At 44.2% G+C, this 16,061-nt stretch overlaps 1 protein-coding gene across 1 annotated transcript in view; it reads left to right on the top strand.

Annotated features, from left to right (window-relative positions):
* Positions 1-15,611, top strand: part of zmat4a (zinc finger, matrin-type 4a) — a 97,658-nt gene extending 82,047 nt beyond the window's left edge. Inside the window, exons 6-7 of the mRNA XM_061261151.1 lie at positions 421-517; positions 13,414-15,611. Coding sequence (XP_061117135.1) covers positions 421-517; positions 13,414-13,441 — 125 coding nt within the window. The 3' untranslated portion in view covers positions 13,442-15,611. The remainder of the gene's footprint in view (positions 1-420; positions 518-13,413) is intronic.
* Positions 15,612-16,061: the final 450 nt, after the last annotated feature.

Here is a 16,061-nt window from a genome sequence, read left to right as displayed (position 1 = left end):
CAGAAGCCTCTGATCTGCAATACAATACGCATGGGACCATTGTACATGAATGCAAGCAAAAACTACAGTCGGATATTGCCAAGATGTTATACTTCTTAATTAGGTCTAATTGTTGCACTCCTGGAGTACTGGCCAGGATTCAGTTATATTTGTTCATAACCAATTTAGCCGATTCTTGCCTCTTTTACAAGAGTAAATTTAAGAAGTTTAAGACAGTATAGGGTTAAGAATACATGTGTATTGAATCTTTCTACAATACAGATCAGTACGCCAGATGGAAGACTGCAATAAGGGACTGCTATAGCTGAAGATATTTCAGTACAAACATTCAGTGTTTTACCTTATGCTGATTTAATTATATTTCATAAATTATATGAGGCAGCAGATGCGATTGTGCGTTTGTCTGTGTTTTCTCCGCAGGTCTGAAGCGCAGCTACACCTGTGATGTCTGCAACGTCACACTCAACTCTGTGGCACAGTATCATGCACACCTGCAGGGCTCCAAGCACCAAAACAAGTGAGTGTTGGCATTAATAATCGTATTAGCAATGGAATGAAGCATTGCAGCGAAGCCAGCACCAAAACAAGTGAGTGTTAGCATTCATAATCCCGTTAGCAATGGAGTGAAGCATTATGGGCTGTAGGAGATGCTCTTGTTTTTGACCCTGGTGTCAAAAACCAATTATCAGGAATGGAAAGATTGCTGTGTAATGATATTTGACTGTAAGAGTGAGCTTATTAGCCAGTCTTCATGAATTAGCTTCTGTGAACCCCCCCACCCCCCATCCACTCCCACTGTCAAGCCAAAATACTTTTATTTTCATTATTCTGACAAAATGAATAGATGGAATTGTGAGGCAATTTCAAAAGAAGAGTCTCCTTTTTGCCCCCTGTCCTTTCAAAGCCCTATCACAGATTATTCATGGTCTGTTAGTGTGTATCACAACAAATGTCAACTGAAAGTTTTCTTTGTAAATCAGCCTATTTTAGACCATCCTTATCCTGACCCAGTCTCAACAGCACTCATTCAGGCACCAATCCTGCAGCAAAAGATTATGCTTATATATTCTAAATTATGCACCATTCAGCTATAGACAAAAATAGGCAGTGTATCTATAATTATTCATATCATGGTGCATCAGAACCATATTACCACCTAACATGATTATTAAATAGATTTTTTGGGTCACATAGGCCTACTTAGCATATGTTATTATGCCAAGGGTAGCCCATATGTCTTTCAGTGCAGTTTCTGGCATTGCCAGGGCAGAGGTGCCAAGTGAAATTACTGGGCTCAGGACAAAATTACATTATCATATAATTAAGATATTAATAAATGATATGTTGATTATTCAAATAAAATAAGGAAGCTGTTTCTTGAATTATGTGGCTGTCAAGGTCTCAACGGGCATCAAGAAATGAAGTCAGACACGGGCAGATATTTACATCGGCAGGAAGAGAGTGAATGAGAGAGTGACATGTCCAGGAGGGGCAGTCAGCTTTGCTGCCTGTCTTTCCACTCTAGATGTATTAGACGCAATTACTTCTTGAATTTGTCTAATTGAGCCTTTTTTAATTTCTTTCGCTCAGCGGCTAATTGGAGGCAGCGGTGCCTGCAGGACTGCTCTCTCCTCTCCTTGGCAGGCAGTGCTGTACAGCCACACATAGGGAGCAACAAGTCATGCTAGCATGTGCAGGCAAACTAGCACAGCGCACCTGGACGATAGGAATCCTAGGTCCATCCAGGGGGTTGCATTCTGTACATCAGTTATACTACTTTTGCATGATCAGGGACGAGGCCTAGTAGCAGAGGTGGTGCTGATTGAAGTGCCCTCTTATAGAGTCACGCTTGACGGCACCAATCTCCACGGACCAAGGATGGTGCCGAGGGGAACTCCCTTGGGGTCACAATATGTGGAGAGCAGCCAGCGCTGTGCCTACTGGCAATTGCTACTTCTGCCCCTGTTCTGCTTACATGGACAGTGGCCCAGATATCCTCAGGCCTGCCCCACAGGACAGCAACACACGCACACCAGTACACACACACACGCACACACAGGCTTGCAGCAATTCTGGGCCGCGCTCCCGTGTGAATCCACACTGCCTCTGACGGGTGTATTTAGGTCATTTCATGCCAGTTGAGCTGGATATAATAAAGGCACATTTCCCCTCAGCTCTGCCTCAGCCGAGGAGAGAGTGAGAGTGAGATTTTATTACAGTGTTTTATATACCAGAAAACAATCTGTTCACTTTGCTTCTGGTATGGGCATGGGAAAAGCTAAATTGTTGGTTGAGCGGTGAAATGAATATGTGCTGCATTTCAGTTAAAAGGAGTGGGTAAAAAGAAGTTGAGCCAACTGCGGAGAAACATTGTGTGAAGCAGTTCATGAACTTAATGGTCAAAGATTTGTGTTTAACTTGTGGATCTCAAATTGAATAGTCATTTGGGTTGAAAGAAATGTCAGACACAAAATATATTGACATTCATCAACAAACACACGCGTACAGGCACACTCACATATGCACACACAGATACTGACTTGCGCACATGCACACATAGAAATATTTGTCTCAGGAAATTCAGTGAAGAAATTCAATTTGAGCTCTGAGGGGATGAAAAAACAAATTAACAGTAATGAGAAGGATACTGAGGAGGTGTCTAATCAATACTGCACTAACAAGCCAGCTCAGTACAGCAAAGCCAGGACCTATTTCAAAAACGCTTTCATCAAAGACTGCACTATCAACATCCTTTGGCAGAACTTAAAAGAACACCTTTTTGGAATTACTTAAAGTCTAGGGTACCCCATTCCAAGAATTTCATGTCATGGCTCGTACTGCCCATTCAATTCGATTCAATTATATAGGGCACTTTGCAGAGACACCATCACAAAGATGCTGTGCACAGTGGGGAAAATTGACAGGGGGAAAGCATGGCAATTTTCTTCCATTTATGGTGGGCTGAGGGACAGCACTTGAGAGTGAAATGTCTTTGAGACTGTCGTGCTATGCGGCTGTCCCTGGTGGCGCCCGACGGGGGGTTTTTGTGCCGAGCGAAGCAGCCCGCTCCGAGCCCCAAAAGAGTTACAAGGAGCGCAGCGGGAGCGCGGCGTTCCTGAGAACCTGCGGATCTGAGAAGGTCAGCCCGGGGGGAGACAGCAGCTCCCGTGGCGCTCCACACAGCCCTGATGAGAGATGGCACATTTTATAAAACCTCCGTAAAACCTCTTTATGGGCGGCCGTGCCCAGGACGGCCGGTTTTCGGGGGGCCTCCTCCTCCGATGACGACGACGACGTGGTGGGCTGTCGCAGGATGATGGAGCGCGTCGCGGTGCGTGCGCTCGCCGAAGCGATAGATCACGTTAATCTCGCCGGGCGACGGAACCGCACTCCTCTGAAGCATCAGCGAGCCTTATTCCGTACGCGCCAAGATCGCTATAAGAGTCCCACCACTGTCATTTTGAGAAACGGGAGGCTTCTGCCGCAGGAAGTGATGTCATCAATCAGGAGGGGATGCGCGGTGGTAAGGGACAGGCGCGAGGTTATGTGATTAAAATGGGGGGGTGTTGGTGGGGGGGGGGGGGGGGGGGGGGGGCGGGGGTGCAGGACCCTTTCCTCAGCGTGCTCCCCTCCATTACGGATGGGTCAAGTCAGGCCGGCAGCGTCATTACCATTCCATCAGGGGCCTCGCGAGCAGACATCCATCAGCGGCCGAATTCACCGCAGCCCTGCTCCCCCACCCACCCCAACTCACCTGCGCTCATGCCCCGCTGGAAGACATTAGCGCCCCTCTCACTCTCCGTAGCTCTGGCCCGTCTCAAGGTTTTGGACGGGAAGTGTGCTGTTGGGATTCGATCCGTTCCGTTATCACGGCCGTAGGGATATGCTGTTGTGGATATTTCGAGATTTTGAAGTGTTACAGCCTAGCAGTCAGGGCTCATTTCCGTGAGAACTTTCCCTGCTGCCACTTCTACACCGTAAAATGTTCAGTGTTATGTGCTTCCAGAGTATGAGTTGAATTAACACCGGACATTTTACTTTTACGTTAATACTATAAAAGTCCATGTGCGCATGGACTTTTGCACATGCCTGAATGCAAAACTTGCACACTGTCACGCTGGACCCAGCTTCAAAGTGTGTCCTGTTCAATAAACCTGCAGTGGAATTGCATCTGTAATGTGTGCACGGCTGAACTGAGAGACTGAGACACAGCCTGATGTATGCTGTTTATTTGAGTGAGCTGGTACATGAAACACAATAAGTAGTGGGAGTACCGGATCCTCCCCAGCTGTGCCCCTTGTGCTCCCATCCACGCTCCCCTGGTCCTGCACAGGAACGGGGAGTCCCGTTATCCCTCCGGAATTTCTGCACACCTGCTTCAGGTGCGGCTGGAGGCATCAGCATTCCCAAATCTCTCATATTCCTCCACATGCCGTCATAGGTATAGCTATAGCTATGTAGCTATGTAAGGCCACTCAGAGACCCCCTCCTCATGCTGCCTAAAATATTTCTGTGAGTCGTGTGTGCCTATTGAAAATTAATTGGAAAACGATGGGGGATTTTTGATGTGTGCATGCATCCGTGTGTATACAGGTATGTTCATACATGCTGGCCTGCCTGCCTGCATTGAGTTCCATGAAGAATTTAGGCAGGAGAAATATACTGAGCAAGTACACTGACCGTTTTCATTGTTTATTCTGGTTTTAGGAAAGAAAAGTATGAATGGCTATTGATGAAGTGCTTTTGCCTTCAGTTTGATGCATTGATATTTCATCATGCTCATAGCTGTGACATTCTCACTTGACTACAGCACGGACTTCACCTCATTAATCAGAGGGGTGGTTATGCATAGGTTGTGATGAGGTGGCTCTCCTAATCAATGTACATGCATTGCTTGTAAAGCTGGCTAAGCGAAATTCAGAAGGGAACTCATTTGTTCCTCTCTTCAAGAGAAGTAAAAATATTAATTTCTGTCTGTCAGATTGGCCGCAATATTTGCCAATTGGCAAGAATATATTCCTCCCTGTAATTTCACTCCAGGGTTCAGGGAATTTTCTTTTACTGTTCATGCTGTTTCCCCGGTACATAATGTGCCACCGTGGTCCTTTATCAAGCTGATCCCATTAGCTAGTGCTGACAAGGTATTAACTATTCTCCTGTGTTTATTAGCAAAGGTTTGAGTATTTATCGTGTTTTTGTCACACTGGTTTTTATCAGCGCTCTGAATATATTCGCATACCGTGCCACATTTTTTTCTCTCCACAATCTTTCTTCATAATTAATAGCTGTGACATCTGCCTGTAGCGCACATCAAATGCAGAATGCTTTGTGCCTTGCTGTCTAAGTGCCAGTCACCATCCTCACAGGGCATTACAGTTCTGTGAATTAAAATTTGAATAATAATATTATTTAGCCGACACTTTTATCCAAATTAACTTACAGTTGATTAGACTAAGCACAGGGCAATCCCCCATGGTGCAATGCAGGGTTAAGGGCCTTGCTCAAGGGCCCAACAGATGTGCGGATCTCATCATGGCTACACCGGGGCTTGAACCACCAACCTTCCAGCTCCCAGTCATGTACTTCAGCCATTAGGCTACAGGCTGCCCTTATTAGTCACATTAAAAGTAATGAGCAATTTAAAATGTTAAAAGCTACGGAATAATGCACACAGAAAAGAACCATATACACACATGCGGCACAACTCCAGCTGTGGTTTCTGAGGTGGCTTTGCGGTAATTATTACCTGTAATGTAATCACATACTATATGCGGTCTTTAGAAACTGGGGCTTAAAGGAGTGCAGAGACTCACCATTGCCTCATTAAAATTTGAGTACATGCTGAATACATTCATCCATCTTTTCCACAGACCTGACCCGCCATTGACCATTTCCACAATGAAGGATCTCTTTCTGTTCGGTGACATTTACATTTTCCTTTACATCCGGAGGGCGGCTTTGTCTCTGTCACAGAAAATGCCACTGTTTACAGATCTGACAAATGCAACAGCCTCCAACCACAAGAGACTATGTTTTCTTAGGCTTTTTTTTTTTCCTTCCGTTTGTCACCTTTGAGTCATTAGCATTTCTGTGGAGGCAGGAAGGGCCTGGCAGTGAGCGAGCGGGAGGCCCCGGCTGGGTGCTGCGGAGGAGCTTATCCGCCGCGCAAGGTTTGCTCTTTCAAAGGCGCGCTCGGGAGCTGAGCTCCCCGGAGTTAAGCGCCGCCTCTCCGCGCCTTTCATAACACGGAGAGGCCCCGTGAAGTTCCTCAGCACTATTCATACGCACATAAGTATTATTCAGAAAGGTAGACGATTACTGAAAAATGGCTGTCTGCACATTAGAGAGAGATAGTGTGTGAGAGAGAGGGAGCGAAAGAGAGAGAGAGAGAGAGAAACTGTGCTCTATTATTTAATCTTTATCGTGTCTCTTAATGGAGGCGATCTGTCTCCACTAGTGGGGACACTATCTGTGTCACCACCGCACAGTAATGCCCCTGAAATGGCGGGCACTGGGCACTGCGAACAACTCAATGTAGTGCAGCAACGGATGACTGCAGCCATTCCTTTTCCCTTCTTTCCTCCCGACAGCAGTCAAGGCGAACACTTTTACCACAAAGCCCAATTCTGCGCTCTTTAAAACTCACTCAGCGGGTGTGTCACAGCGGGGGATTACTACAGTATGCAGTTAGGTTAATGTTGTGTAGAAGCCGTTGAATTTACATAATATGTAGGAAGCTCCTCTTACAATTAGGGTTACCGTTTGCTTAAATTATGATAATAACTTTCCATAGAGTAAACTTTTGTTGATGCCATCGTCGCGGCAGGGTGAAATGCGCTGTGTGTGATACCGCTGGGCTCTGTGTGCGCTGCGGCTGAAATGAGCCTTATTTTCGGAGGCTGTGACAGGCGACTCATCCTGCCTCAACGGCAGCACAAATGGACGTACAGGGACTCCTGGAGAGCGCAGTTTACCGGGATAAATTTGGAGACGGTATCGAGCGCCGGCCCGGTCGTCAGTGAAAGGGCCTCCGGGTGGGGGGTACGGGGCGGGGTGGGGGGTGATAACAATTGATTCCGGAGTTGCACATTGAAAGGGCAATCCGGAGCCTCCATGCCTCCAGGACCCGCTGTGGCTCCAGGGTCTTCCGCCCGCTTTGAAAAGGTGCTTGAGTTCTGAATTACTGTCAGACTACAGAGCATCCTGGAGCACTGGGGGGGGGGAGGGGGGGGCTCAGTTAACAGACTCCATTCACTGCATGATGGCTGCCTCAGTGATGGCTGCAGAAACGACCAGGTTTGCGTTGGCGTTGCCGTTCGTACAGTATAGGCTCATTTTAATAAGAGCTCAGTCCAGTTAATCCCCCAAAATCAGTGGACAGGGCCGGCTGAAGAACCACTTCAAACCAGCGAGAGGCTTTAAGGCACGGAGTCAAAAAACGAGAGAGTACAGACGGGGAGATGAGCCGGCCATAACCGGCTGTTGTTTAATTCAGCCCCCCTCCCATATTCAATGGCTTATTAATGCCTCACACTCGGGTACATTGGGCTGTGTTATGTGCTGCCGTCGAAGCTCCACGTCAGATGAACGACCTGCTGGGCTGTAATGGGTCTGCGTGGCTTGCCTACCTCTCCTAATCCCGGTTCCTCCCTCTCCTAATACCTGCTCCTCCCTCTCCTAATACCTGCTCCTCCCTCTCCGTGCAGCCGCTCGATTTCCCTCCCCTGTCCTCTGCTCTCTCCTGAAGAGCCCTGAGACGCACTCTTAACGCCCAGCTCAGACCCTGACGTCTGAGGTGCTCCGTGTGTCGAGCGCTCTGGAGGCAGCTGATGGTGGCTCAGAGATGTGTCTTCAGTGTACTGTGTGTAGGGTGAAACCCACCAGTCTCTCCATCCATACATCCATCCATCCATACAGTAGTGCTGTTCAAACGTGCTGCTCTGCACATTAATATCAGTTCACATTACAGTGTGATGAATAAGTTCAGCCCAAGTATCGACGTTGCATCTGTATTCAGAGAGATAGAGAGAGATTTGAGAGCCATTTGTATTACGTGTGAGTCTACGTGAGTCCAGTTCCAATGTTGAAATTCAAAAATAACATGCCATTCACATTTTGGCATGTTATTTTGGAATTTCAACATTCAAATTGATTGACTTGTGTCATGTTTGGGTAAATTTATCCAATAATGAAAATGTTTTAAAAATAGAATGATTAAATATTAGGTAATGCCCAGAATACCCGCAGTATTGTATGTGAATGTTGTTGTACATGCCGAGATTTTTAAATTCCCTAATGAAGAGCTGAAAGCTTACTTGTTCTGTATTCATAAATTGGGTAATTATGACTCTGTTCCTCAGTAATGTCTGTAAAAAAAAAACATCCGAAATTAGAGCATAGAGTGGAGACGAGATTGGCTTCTTCCACATCTTCCTTTGTTTGGGCTTTATGTGTGCCTTTTTTCTTAAAGCGTGCAGAGGAAGTGATTACAATGAGGGGCACAGTGAACATTCAGACAGGTTACAAAGAGTCTGCAGCTGCCTGCGCTGTGAGTGTGCCTGAGGCGGCTCGGTTAGATATGCAGCAGTGAGAGCAACTGGATCTGCAGCCGCGTCAGCTGACGATGTCAGAACGTGCGCGGGAAACACATGTACCCGTCTCATACGAGACCCCACGTGGGCCTGACCCACCACAGAAACACTGATGGCGCAATTTGTCCTTTATTAACGGGTGAACGGCGTGCACGGAGCGCAGGGCCGCCGTATCCAGGTGGTTCACTTTCCATGGCGGTTGCGCCCTGTGAAATTGTGTAACGCACACCCCCCTGCCCACTGAATGAATTATGAGGCAGTTTGCCTTCAGAGGAAAGGCGGGGGGAGGGGGGGGGGGGGGTTGATATTGCTGGTTGAAATTTCACTTTACTGTGACTTGAAGGGAGAGGTGTGGTGAGGGATTTGATAGGGTTTAAAAGAAGTTCTGCCCTCGGCGCAGCTCAGATGAACCAAAGCACATTCTTTTTTTATGCTGTCTTTGGCACCATTGGGGCAAAGATGCAAATTGAACTATGTAAAAAATAATGGGAGGAGTTGTGCCTTCGAAGGTGACAAAGTAACTTTTTTTCTTCTTCTCTTGTCATGCAACGTGAACGCCACGTGAAGCTCAGCATCCGCACTATTCCAAACTGCAGCCTGGCAGAACACCTTGCACCAGCTGGCACAGAAAAATGTAGTTAGACACAGTATTGACTGCAGCAATTATTGAGCGTCATGGTTGATTTCCTGCATTAATGTGCCCTTTCACAGGAAGACTGTCAGTGTGCTGAGCAGGAATATTCTGTGTAATAAACCGTATTCAGTCTGAAAAAGGTGAGCGGAGGCTGAACTGAAAACCCCTAAGGAGCTGTTTAATGGCAATGACAGTGCTTCTACGCTCGGGCCCAGAAACCCAATCGCAGACCACAGTATTCTTTATTCTGTCTTTATTCAGTCCAAGGGTACAAGCCAGGTGATCAAGAGAGACACAGTGCCAAATCGAGAAGCAAAATGGAAATCACAAAAACAGTCCGCAGGTCAAAATCCAGGAGATTAGAATGGCGGAGGTACAGAGGAGTAGGCACGGGGGGAGAGTCGTAAACAAAGCGAGGATCAAAAACCAATAAGAACAGGCAACAAGAAGGGAATAGGCAAAACTCAGGCAAAAGGGTGTCTCAAGAATCTGAAAAATTGGAGGCTGCAGAACGTTCGACTCAGACGTTCTGACAAAGGTGAAGACTCAGACTGGGGTTTAAATACACAGGGGAATGAGACAAACTAGGCGTGGCATGGGGGTGAGGGCGGTCTAACAAATAGGCATCAGGTGAGACACATGAAAGGGCAATCATTCAATAATGAGGGAGGAACGAATACGAACATATTAGTGTGTTAATATAATTAGTACTGTACAAAGTCTATGTCAGTTGGGATTAGTATATTAGTGCTATCTACAAACATGAATGGAGAGAAAGTCGGGTAGCTAGTAAAGCGAGAATTCCGAAAACACCCAAATAGTGTATCACGCAGACAGGGTAGAGACTTGGGCTCAGAACTACATAGAGACACATACATCACAGGGGAAGACGAGTGCAATGAATAATGAATGTAAACGGACACCAGGCGTGAATATGAAAAAGAATAAAGCTACAAAAACACAGAATAAACTAACAGACAGAATACAGGATATTACAAAAGGACAGTCAGTCCTAGAAAATAGACATGCAACAGGGCAATAAGGATATAGTAAGAAACAGGACAGCAACCATGTATGTCAACAAATGCAAATTTATTTGAGTATACATTCTCTCTGAAGTTTAAGCGTGCACAGCAAGCGTGAAATCTCTGTTAATGACAGAGCAGAGGGAAGGAGACTCACAGAGCACACGGAGAGCTCTCATTTAACTCTTCTTCAGGTTGCGGTGAGAAGCTCTTCACATCCCTAAAGCAGTCCGCCCGGCATGATGGTTAACCCATTACTGTAATTTTGCAGACCAGTCAAGCTCCTTCGATGTTCTGGGGCACAACCCAACCCAATCCAACCCACCCCAACCCACCCCCCACCGCAAACAATGCATTTTTTCATTTGTGAGTTCAGCATCTATCACCGAATGCACAGTGTGAAACCGCATACCCCGCTGGCTTTGCTGCCTCTCAGCACTGAAACTTCAGCAGAATGTCAGGTGTACCCAGATATCATGGTAGGGAGGGCTTTGTCAGTAGGCCATACCTTAGTGAGCATTTGCCACTCCGTGAGAGGTGCGGCCTTCTGCAATGGACTGCATACATTTGAAGGTGTTTTAGCAATAGGAAGAAATATGTTTCATTGCAAATCAGTTGAAAAGGAAAAATATGTGAATGCAATTTTGTATGATTTTTTAAAAACTAACTGGAATGGCTGCGTATGGTCAATTCCGTCAGACATTCCAATCGCTGAATGCCCATTGGAAGTAAAGTATAACAGCGTTCTGAAAACTAAAAGCTTTTCAATTTCCTTGAACAGCAGGCGTTGTGGCAAGGCATTGTCGAGTGGCAGATCTCTGTTGATGAAAATAAAACTAACAAAAACGGTTCTGAAGCAGGAGAAATTTAGCACGGCTTTCTTTCTGTGCTTGTGCCACCTGTGGTTTGGGCTGTTCTTAGGGAAGATTTATGTTTACAGTAAAAGGATTTCAGGGACTTTTTATCACCTCCGCAATTCATTTCTGTCACTTCCTGTGGGCTCAGGCCCCACTCGACTGTGTGTCTGTATGTGTCTGTGTTTGTGTGTGTGCGTGTGTGTCTGTGTCTCCGTGTGCGTGTGTGTGTGTGTTTTGGGTGTCTGCGTGTGTGCGTGTTTGTGTTTGCGTGTGTATGTGTGTTTGTGTGTGTGTCTGTGTTTGTGTGTGTGTGTATGCGTGAGTGTGTGTGCTTGTGTGTCTGTGTTTCCGTGTGCATGTGTGTGTGTTTGCATGTTTGCGTGTGTGCGTGTCTGTGTTTGCATGTGTATGTGTGTGTGTATGTTTGCATGTGTGTGTATATGTGTGTGTGTATGTGCGTGTGTGCGAGTGTGTGTGAGTGTGCACGTATCTGTGTGCAGTGAACCGTAGGTCATCTGTGTGTGGAATCAGGCTGATTTGAGGAGGGCCTGGTGGAGGGTGATTAATCACAGTCATGGATGGGTGAAGAGGGGACTCTGAGAGAGCTGTTCCCTGAGAGATAATGTGCTACAGTCCCATTACCTGCATTCAGCCTCCCCCAGGGACGGACACTCCTAATGCGCACTGCTTTCCCTAGCCTCACTTTCACATAGAAAAAGCAGAGAAATGCAGTCACTTTTACCCCAAAACTCGGCAGAACCAGGCTTCCTAAACATCAAAGCAAGGAGATAACATGAATTTCCATAATGCATACTTGGAGCATTCATGCACTGACTGCTCGTGAAGAGTGGAGATGCATTCATTGAGTATTCATCATGCATTGTTACATGATTCATGGACTAACTCATAATGATTAGTGAAATGGTTTACGTCATGCGGTGATGCAGTGCAGCGTCTTAATTCATGAAATGAATTAGCTGTCTCAGTAATGCCGACTGCATAACACAAGTCATTTTTATTTGGATCATAACCAGCACAACCTGTGTTCGAAGTATTTGATGTACTGATCTATTAAGCAGTATATGAACATACAATATTTACAATAGATGGCCGCTATGTGATTCTTGCATTCTTGTTTTAGTTAGATGAAAAATACGATATTATTCCTGCAAAATAGGAATTTATTTCTGTCTGGAAATCAACCTTTCCACTTTTTGAACCAGTTTGATAATTAAACACTTGGGATGGTCGTGAGCCTCACTGCACATGGCGATAAGGCCGGGTTTCAGTCTGTCATTCACACAGCAGGCTTGGTTTCCACTGAAACCAACTTCAAGATGCCAAATAAACTGGCCAAGCTGAAATAATGCCAGTCCCACACACCAAACTTAAAGACACCATCCAGCATGAAGTCAGTGTAATGTGATGTCATTGGCTGGTTGCTTCCTTCTGTTATTTTACCATAGCTCTTTACCGTATCTAAGAAAATGAAGATGAGAGTTTTGGATATGGCTTTGTTTTCACAGTCGGTGAAAGTCCCAGTTTTATTTTATTTATTTTATTTTTATTTTTTATTAGCAAGCATGCTTAGCATAGCTTATCCACTGCAACTTACATAGTTTACAATTTTGCATGCATTTAAACAACTGACTCTTTTACGAAAGCAATTTGATTATTGCTTAAATGTATACAAGGCTAAAACAGCGATTGAAGTCTCAACTTTCTGGATTACAAGCCCCGTTTCCTAACCATTATACTAAAATAAATATTTACCATATCTCAGAGATAAGAGGAAGTGCCTTCTCCCTTGACCAGAGTGGCTAATAATGAGGGGGTCAATGTGGCTACATCCCAGGCCCATGCAGGCAAACCCAACCCACTGCAGTTATCAGGCTAACAGCCTGTGCTCACTGCAGTTATCAGGCTAACAGCTATATTTAACTATGAGGAGCTGCTATGCCAAAGGCAGGGGTAGTCTGAGGCATGAAGAGAGTTGGATCAGGTATCGACCAACAAGCCATGATCAAAGCCAATTACGGCACTACAGCAGAATTTCTGTGACTTTTAGCAAAATGATTCTTGAAAGTGTTTCTGTATTGTGTTTATTCTGTATGATTATATACTGTTTATACTGTTTGTACTTCAATTCCTGCTCTACAATATAGATCATAGACTGTTTCCAATATGGGATTGCAGTTACTACTGTATAAACTGTGTCAGTGCTGATTGTGCATCATTTCATTAGGGCATCTTATCCTCGTAATGTGTATCCACTCTGACAGCCTCTGTCTTTTTCTCCCTTTCAGCCTAAAGAATCAATTGTGTGTCCAGTGAATCTGAACAAGAAATAAACCATCGGATTGATGTCAGGCAAGCTGTGGTCAGCTTGTCCCAATTTGTTTTGTTTCTCTGTTTCTCTATCTCTCGCTGTCTCTCTCTCTCTCTCTCTCTCTGTCTGTCTCACTCTCTGTCTCTCTCTGTCTTTCTCTTTGTATGTTCCTGTCCCTTGGTCATGCTTTCATCCTATTTCTGTCAGTTTTGAAGATTAGGATTTTTATCCCCTTATTTGATGATACTTCTGAACAGGATGTGAACAATAGCAATAGTCTTCAGTGTGCACGATGCACGCCCGGCCCCTGGCCCCTGGTCCCTGGCCCCTGGCCCCTGGCCCCTCTCATTACATACACATACACATACACATACACATACATGGCCTTGGAATGATTTCCCAGTCAGCTCCACTGATCAAAGTACTCTGCCTTCCCTATACTGTAACTGCCTGTATTTCACTGAGACCATTCCTTTACTAGTGTTTGTCTGATTGTTTTTATATTCCTGTCGGTTTTGACGGATACATATTCCTGCCTTTCGAATCCTAGTAGTCATTGACTTGAAATAAATGGAAGCATGCAGAGATTTGATAGTAACTATATCGCGAGACTACACTGGTAAGAAACGGAGAGAGAAAGAGGAGTGGACTTAAAAACCTTCAGTATTTCTGTCAGATTAAAGAGTTCAAGAGTTCATCTGTACTGTGTATGTTATGTCATATGGGTAAAATGTGCGTTTACAGTATGGGACGATATGGATGATGGATAACTTTATTTTTTATTGCAAAATTGTATTGGAAAATATCTAAGTAGTGGTTCTTTATTTTGTTTACGGTGCTGGAAATTTGTGATAAATGATCATGTTTTATTAACCTACTGCAGTTTATGAGTTGAGCTAAGAAGAATGTGTTAATGTCTGATAGATTTCCTTTGGGCCATTATGTAGCTTCCACAGGGGTATTTCCATGAGGATTTTTTGTTTTCTAATTTTAATTTTAATTTTATATATTTATTTATTTTTCAGTCTGCCCATGTGGTTTGGAGATGACAGTGGTGATGTGATCTTTGTCTCAGGGAGGTCCACTTTAATTACAGACCATTTCGTTATTTTACCTGAATTGTTTGTCATATTTATTTGCATTGAATTACTCGTAATTTCAGCAAAGGCTTTTAGAACTGACTAGCATATAAATTTAGTGGCTCAATTTAGGTTAAAGTGTTTCGCTAAAGTCTCGGTCAAAATCGGTGCAATAGTATGCCAATGAATATGTAAAAGTATTTTGAAAGCTGTCCAAGCTAAGAGCTGAAGCTCTCCCTAAAATGATGTAGCGTCCAAGTAACATTATTGATTTGCCTCAGTCTTATAGCAAATATGTGGCATTGATGTGTTACCTGGGATGTGATTTATCCAGTGAGGGAGGTTGGGAAATGCTATATAGTACTTATTAGTGTGAGACTTATGATATTAGATATTTTGTGAATTGTTTATCTTGCTGAATCAGATTATTTATAATCAGAAAATGAATTAATTATCAAGAGATATTTATTTGGCTGTCACTGCAGTGCTGTGTTGAAATCAAAATATAGTGTTTGATCAATAGCCTTTATAAAAGTATTTGTATTTTGTTTGTTGTAATTGTAACTCTATTTGTTTTAAAACAATGCCTGGGAAATCTCCAATGAAACCTTTTCTCTCTTTTTGACATGAGAAGACTTTTTATAGTTTTTTTCTGCTTGACAATACTCCATCACAGATTTTATTTTTATTTTTGAGAGAGAATTGGGCTGGGAAATGATACCATTTTTAATGGGGAGGGAAACTGGATTTGGCTCAAGTTTGCAAGAAAAAACGTTACACATTAAAAAAGGAGCAGGTAAAGACGCCATTTTAAGAGCCATTGGCCTTGTTGGTGCTGCAGGCAAGATCCATTGTAAATATTTGTATTAATATTACAAACAATATGGATTCTGTGCACGGATTGATTTCTCCATTATCTCTGCTAAATGAAAGCTGAAGTACGCATTCCTACACTGAGCCATCTCATTGGAAAGTGCATTTCTCCCTCTTCCAAGCCATCGCATCCATTACAAACATCACCTCTCCCTCTTTGTATTCTGGGCTATGTACTGTACTGCCTCTTATGGAGAATAAAAGACACTTGCAACTTGTGAAATTGTGCTGGTCTGATATTGTTCCACCCTTCATTAGGTTCAATCAACAACAGCTGCCCTCTAAATATCTGTTCTTTGAATCTTGTTCAACTAGCACCCGAATGTTAAATCTTTGAAGCAATTCGGCTCTCAGTTTCCCTTCAGATGTGAGTTGCATTTTGGTGGCTGATGCAAGGGTAATCACCTTTCTCGGTGATGAAGTTCTAGGTTGCATATTGTATCTGAACCTGCCAATTTTTCAGTAAGATACTACTGACATATTGAAATATCCTTGTTATATTCTGATCACGAGCAGAAACTATGTCTCTGATGACATATAATGAATAAGCAGTCACAGAGGATGGAGGTAAGTGCTTATTTTTTAGTGCTGTAGTGCTTATTTGCTGAGTCAGTTTTAGCAAACAGTAACTGGCCTGAAAGAATGTAAATGTGTGAAATAATAAACCTCAGCA

The sequence above is a fragment of the Conger conger genome, chromosome 11, assembly GCF_963514075.1.
Source record: "Conger conger chromosome 11, fConCon1.1, whole genome shotgun sequence".
In the NCBI taxonomy this organism is placed as follows: Eukaryota; Metazoa; Chordata; class Actinopteri; order Anguilliformes; family Congridae; genus Conger; species Conger conger.
The sequence above is the reverse complement of the archived record's forward strand: the minus strand, read 5'-3'. Positions and strand labels throughout refer to the sequence as shown.